This window comes from Nuphar pumila, chromosome 8 (assembly GCF_984573655.1).
Source record: "Nuphar pumila chromosome 8, dmNupPumi1.hap1.1, whole genome shotgun sequence".
NCBI lineage: Eukaryota > Viridiplantae > Streptophyta > Magnoliopsida > Nymphaeales > Nymphaeaceae > Nuphar > Nuphar pumila.
Window position 1 is genome coordinate 115,100,232 of NC_143256.1, and position 6,927 is coordinate 115,107,158.

Here is a 6,927-nt window from a genome sequence, read left to right on the forward strand (position 1 = left end):
ATAAAACACCTCAAACTTTAGGCCTCTCTCTCTCTCTCTCTCTCTCTCTCTCTATATATATATATATATATATATATATATATATATATATATATATATATATGCGCGTGTCCTTATGCTCTCATTTTTAAAAAAATTTCGAACCCTTGTCCATCTACCAATCACGTATCCGTACCCTTCGTGTCTTTGTGACATAGGATCTGATTATATATCCGGATCACGTATTAAAAATCCACATTCCATAATGGCATGTCAGGCGTTCGAATCGGATCTCCCGCCGAGTCCGATCTATTTTCTACCCGCAAGAAGTCATATGTAATAAATAAAATGGCTGTTTCGGTAATATCGTAAGAGAAACCCTAACCTTCAGAAGTTATGTATCTAAAGTGCTAAAGCAGCAGGTGTCTCGCATCTAGGGTTTTGAGGGAGGGAGAGAGAGAGAGAGAGAGAGACACGCCATCGCCCAGGGTTCCCGAGCTCTCCAACAAGAGGAACGAAAATGGTGAGTTATTCTTCGTCTTCTAGATCTTCTCTTTGCTATTGAATCCTCTTATCCTCTGATTTTGTTGCGATTCTGCACTGCTTCGGAGTGTTGATAACTTGGAGGTTTCTGTTTTGGTGTCGGAAGAGGGAAGAGCCTAGAGCAATGGTTCTTGGTTTCGTTTTTTCGGTGCTTATATGTTTTTTAAAAGATTGGGTCTTGCGAGGATGAATCTGATCCGGAGGACGCATGTCTATGGAACTGATGTTTGCTGAAAATTCTTTTTGTTTGTGTTTTTTTTGGTATTTTGGAGTATATATGGCGAAAGCGATAGGATTCTCAATTGTAGTGATGGATTGTTGGCCTTTTTGCTGGTGGTTTTGGAGGTGGGTGCTGTATCAATTAGGGAAATTCGCGCGAATGAGAGTTCAATATGGTTCTGATTGTATGGTTTATGGTTTTTTTTGTTGTTTCGGTTGTCACTGATGGTAGTGGTAATGAATGATTTTTTGTAACATCATCTGTGTTTATGCGTGTTTGAGTCTGCGTGGGCGTTTTTTTTATAAACTAAATGGGATGGTTCTGATGGGAGTCGAAGGCTAGTTCATGGATGTGTTGGATAAGATAATCCCAAACTTGATCCATTTTCTTTTTGGACCTGAAAACCATAGGTTAGGATGTGTCGGGCGTCATTGATGGTTCTTTCCCAGTTATACAGTTTGTTCTCAGAAGGACCAGATTTCTCCTTTCACCGGTTTGTTCTTTTTCTTGCTTCTCTTGTCAATGCATCCCAACATAGTCCTCAAGCTTCAGTTATTTTTGTATTTTATTCCATTTTATGGTACATTGTGCTCTAGGTAGCATTTATGGAAGCATTCATCACTCTTGTTGTGATTGTACTTTTGCACTCACACTTCGTGTATCCGGTACTAAAGTCGAAATTATCTTTTGCCTGGGTTATTCTTAATCCATTTTACCTTTTTTTTCAATTGATTTTTGAAAAAACCGTAGTTATATTTCCCACTTGCCTCAAGTGGGGTGCTGGTTGAATGAGATCATGTATTTAAACACTGTATTACAAACACAATGGCTTGTTGATAAATTCCTTCTCATTCTAGTTTCATTATTCTAGATGTTTACATTTTACCTGTCGAGGATATTGCTGGTGTTATTTTTCTTTAGTGCATCTTAAGCCTGTTATCGATTGAGTGCGATGGTGAAAATGGATGATGCGCCAAAGGTTGACATTGTTGTCTTTTTACCAGTCTACCAAATATTCCTTTTGTGATAGTTCAGTCTATTTGAACCCTGAGAGTGGAAAGTGACTAGACTAAATGAGAAAATCTTCAGTAGTTTGCGGTAGAGGGTGCAAGGTGTTCACTTGTTTCCTATTTTTCTTTACTGTTTTTCTCCTTATTCCACTTGAGTGACCTTGTTTTGCTGGACTGAAAAATCATGGAAAACAATGAGGAGGGGAAGGAAAAAGCTCTTATGCAGTAATAACTATAACAATTGTTTAACAAGGATATCCCTCATACATAGAAGTGAATACATGATATAGCTGATAGAGAATATCCCCCATACATATTTGTGCAAGCATCTTGACTGGAGGAGTGTGCTCCTTGCTGTTCATGTAAATATCTGTATGGAACATTTATTGACCTAAAATTAATAAGTTTTCAAATCAACAACATTCTTGAACAAATAATTACAAATAACAAATAACAAAAGGTAGATCTATTATAGTGACTTAATAATACATTTTATTGTACTATTTTGGTTGTAACATCAATATCATCTTCATTAAATAAACCAGTCAAGATAATTAACTTAACCACTTCTAGTGGATACATTTAAGAACAACCAAAAGGTTGAAGAGCTTTAATCTGTGGGATCAAACCCATTAGGCATCTGTATTGAGGGCTCTTTTTAGTCAACTAATTAGTTCCATTTTTCCTCTCATAATTGTATTCTTTTGCTTGGAATATAAATACTTTAGTTTTACATGCTTATATTATCTTCTAAATGTTATAAATTAACCATACTTTCATCCAATAATGCTAATATTGACGATGGTTGGCAGTCTGGAAGGAAGAAGACTCGAGAAGTTAAGGAGGAAAATGTGACACTAGGACCTAATGTTCGGGAGGGTGAACATGTGTTTGGGGTGGCTCATATCTTTGCCTCCTTCAACGATACTTTTGTGGTTAGTTCCTTTACCTTCATTCTCCAAAGCGTGGGCCTGGGCCTACCTGATGATTGAATCGTTGAAGTTGTATACAACAACAACAACTACGCCTTCATCCCAAAACAATTGGGGTCGACGATATGAACCAAAAAAGAAAATCATTCTGGGTCTTCCACATGAATCCTTCTCCTCCAATCATTTCTATTCAATGCCATGTCCTCGGTGAGGTTCAAAGCATTCATATCCTTTCCTATCACCTCCATCCATGTCTTCCTAGGCCTACCCCGACCTCTTTTAACTAATATATTTTCCCAGTTTGCTGTCCTTTCAAGTTTGTAAAACTCGATTTTTCCTGGTTTAAGGTATCTCGTTTTTACTTGCTCATGCTCATATGAATTGATTGGAACTGTATTCTGCAGCATGTAACAGATTTGTCTGGAAGGGAAACCCTTGTAAGAATCACAGGTGCTTGTTGTTTTCATGAATCTCCCTCTTTTTTTTGTTTTAGTGACAAGTACATGTGAAAAAACTTCTTTGGATGACATGTTGCTTTCTGATTCCATAATTAAGTTCCAACTTGTCAACCTCAGTCAAATGTGAACATTGGACCACTGAATCACAGATCTATTATGCGGGTAGCAAGACATGGCGTTGTCATGAGCTAGTGATTCATTCTGTGTTTTAGTGCACAATTACTAATTGCATTGGTAGTTCTGTGGGCCTTTTTAGCGGACTTAATGTAAGAGGTTGTTGCCCATCCCCTTGTTACCATGGAACCTGCACAAAGTACGTGCCCATGTATTGGACATTTTTGTGTTTTCTGTTGCTTCAGTCCAGCCATGTATTTTGCCAGTGTTGCATGACATTCTCTAGCAACTCAGGTCTCTCTTCAGTCTGGATATGCCATTCTTGATTGCGAGACATGTTTAACTAAGTGAGAGTGGGTTCATTCCGTGACAGGTGGCATGAAAGTCAAAGCTGACAGAGATGAGTCTTCCCCTTACGCTGCCATGCTTGCAGCTCAAGATGTAGCTCAGCGATGCAAGGTATTGATTTCCTTCCTACTCGCCCTTTGTCTGGTTGTAGCAATTGCATAATTGTCTGTGGTAGGTGTGTTGATATTATTGGATCAGTGGTTTAAGAGAGGAGTCCTGGATGATTATATGGGGCTTGAGTAGGCTGTTATATGGAGTTTGAATGACTCTTATTGATCTTGGTTGTCTTGCCATGAATTCTGCCTCATGTTATTCAGAGTCTTTGGACAGGCTAAGTTGTTTGGATTTATTATATTTGAGTCAAATGAGTTCACTTGATTGTGCTGTAAGTTGGTTGTGGAAGCCAACCTCACTCACAGTAATCTTAATTAAATGTTTTGTTTACTCAGAGTCTACCTGCTTCCATTTTCTTTTCTTCTCCTAAATCTTCTTTTCATAGAAATTCTTTGGATCCAAGGTCCTTATCAAATCTTACACTGTATTACCCCTTGCAGGAGCTTGGCATTACTGCTCTACACATTAAGTTAAGGGCAACAGGAGGTAACAAGACCAGGACTCCTGGACCTGGTGCACAATCAGCTCTTCGAGCTTTGGCTCGTTCTGGAATGAGAATTGGGCGTATAGGTATGAGAAAATATGCTGAATTGCATATTTCCGTTTTTTTCATGTTTTGAGATGTTGGAAAACCTGAGATTAGGATTTCTACCATGAAACGTGAACATTTTTATCTTTAATTCTTTTCAATCTAATCCCCACTCTGTTGATTATGTATGATTACTTGGGTATTATGTTTGTGGCTGTTACAGAGGACGTGACACCCATTCCTACAGATAGCACCAGAAGAAAGGGTGGACGAAGAGGAAGAAGGCTCTAAACTTTCCACTCTTTTGTTATTCAGATATGTTCAAGGTGAAGGCCGTGGAGTTTATATTAGTGAATCCCTTCAATTTTCCTTTTTCCTCGGATACATTTTCCTGAACATTGCAAATTAAAACAGTGGGTTTTATTTCTGAAGGGAAATGTTTTTGGTTGTCGTGAACCTAGGAAAGACCATATTGATTGAGTCAAGTTTTTGTTTACTTCTCAACATTGCTTAAGCATTTTAAATTGCAATGTGTTTTGTGTATCGGCCAACCTGATTTGCCTAAATTGCAATCCATGTTTTTTGTCGGCATTTCTTTATTTTGTTTTTTGAAAAAATATGCCCGCTTAATGTTTGATAATTTACAAATGGGCGCCTGAGTTAAGAAAATAATTCTCAAACAGACACTCCATATAACTCGTGTGTTTTAACGATGTTCCAGCTGTAGTTAAACTTGGTAAATTACCATCTGGCCCTTTTCTTTATCCCTTGCTTTCCTTTGGACAAAATCAAATGTTTGAATCATTTGATTGCTCCACCCAGCCTGAACCTCCACCTCTACCCAGGCACCGGAGCGTTCAGATGGAAGTACACTGCTGTCCAAGTCTCTCTCTCTCTCTCTCTCTCTCTCTCTCTACAGATGCCACAACTATATAAAAGTTGGGCAATTTTCCTGTGCTCCTCTGTTACAAAGTTATGAATCAACCAAAACCCTCGTAATAATTTGTGGGGTTTCAGGTTCTTGGTTGGGTGATAAAATTGCAGAAACTCTTTAAGTCGAACTACTAACTTGAGGATATATGATGGGGTTCTTGGGTGAGTGTGGAGGCTTGGTGTTTTGCAGGTAATGTGAATTTTGTGATATTCTGCTTCAACGAGTTTTTCTCCTTAATGATTTTGTGTTACTTTACTGGTTAAACAATTGTTGGTAAATCGGTTCTTGCATTCCCCTCAGAGAGAGAGATCTTATTGTGGTTGAAACTAACATTCAGGTTCTTCGGACACCATGTGCTGCTAACAACGGTTGATAAAACTAGAGTTTAACATCAAGATCGAACTATTAACTCGAGGGTTTGAAAGGTTCAGGCTGATCAGGCCAGGTTTGACCACGGTAAAAGGCTCAAAGTTAGATGAGGTGTCTGAGATTTTTTCTTTAACTTGAGCATCTATTTGTAAAATCTTAAATGTTAGGTGGGTGATTGTAATTAGGTCAAAGGACAAGCTGGTATTTGTAATTTTCTTTCTTTCTTATTTCATAAACGACGGGAAAACTGCCTTGGGTTTAGGGTGTGCATCGGGCTAGCCCAGGCCCGTTTGGAACTCAGCCCATTGGGTTTTAAGTGCGGCCTGGCCCATTTATTAATGGGTCTGGTTTTGGTTCGGTTCTTAACAGGCTCAGGTTTGAAGAGCAGCCCATGACCCAAGCCAATGTTGAGGGGGGTGGGGGTTGGTCCAGCACAGCCCAAACCCAATTGTAGATTATTTTTTAATCAAGTTCATAAATTAATTTTTATAATAACAAAATAATGAATTCTATGAAAGATTAATTCTCCCATCTAATTACCTTTTTATTTCTCATATAATCAATGCAACTAATTAGGTAAATAGTAATAGATGTTTTTGAAAGGCAAGCTAGGGTTAGATTGACACTATATCATTGGGTTTTGAAACGACAAGCTTCCAACACAAGGTGACCTGCACTAGCTACTCGTACAAGACAAGCAGAGCCCCGTTGTTAGGTAAATAGCGATAGTTACCAAGGTACTATGCAACAAATAAAATTAATCAAAAAATTATCATACTATATAGATAATTTGATATATTTTTTAAAAAAATTTACAATTTTTGATATTTTCTGTCTAAAATCTAAAATATCTAGATATAAAAAGGCTTTTTTACCCTTTTCACATACCAATTTTCTCTAAAATATATAATTATTTTTTGCAGAATAGTTTATGTTCTTATATTTGTATTTTTTTGGTTTAATGTTGAAAACTTTTGTTTTTACAATCTTGAAAAGCACATACACATGCCTATAACTTTCATGTTTAAATCAAAACCGAAAACCCTTTTAGGGTTCTTGATTTTAAGTTCTAAAATTGAAATAACATGCTCTGCAGACTAGAACAACCAAATAATCTATATTTAAAAGGACATTTCAATATAAAAAATAAAGGATTTCAAAAAAATACAGTAAAGAATAAAGAAACTCAACAGCATTGAGATACAACCCCAACAACATTCTTTAAATAGTTGTTTGTTCTATATTATTTTTTGCCACCTGTCCTAAAAATTTTTTAAAAAATGAAAAATAGAAATAGATAGACAAAGACGTTAGCTTTTCATTGTCATCAAAATCACCTTGATCTGATGAGCAGTTGGGGAGAAACATTCTTTAATA

General features: G+C 37.1%; 1 protein-coding gene across 1 annotated transcript; it reads left to right on the forward strand.

Annotated features, from left to right (window-relative positions):
- Nucleotides 1–403: 403 nt before the first annotated feature.
- On the forward strand, nt 404–4,798 carry LOC149830312 (small ribosomal subunit protein uS11y). Its single transcript, XM_090016437.1, has 6 exons — nt 404–502; nt 2,565–2,687; nt 3,089–3,134; nt 3,630–3,715; nt 4,159–4,288; nt 4,471–4,798. Exons 1-6 carry the CDS (start codon nt 500–502, stop codon nt 4,536–4,538), a joined length of 456 nt encoding a protein of 151 aa, XP_089872563.1. The 5' UTR covers nt 404–499; the 3' UTR covers nt 4,539–4,798.
- Nucleotides 4,799–6,927: the final 2,129 nt, after the last annotated feature.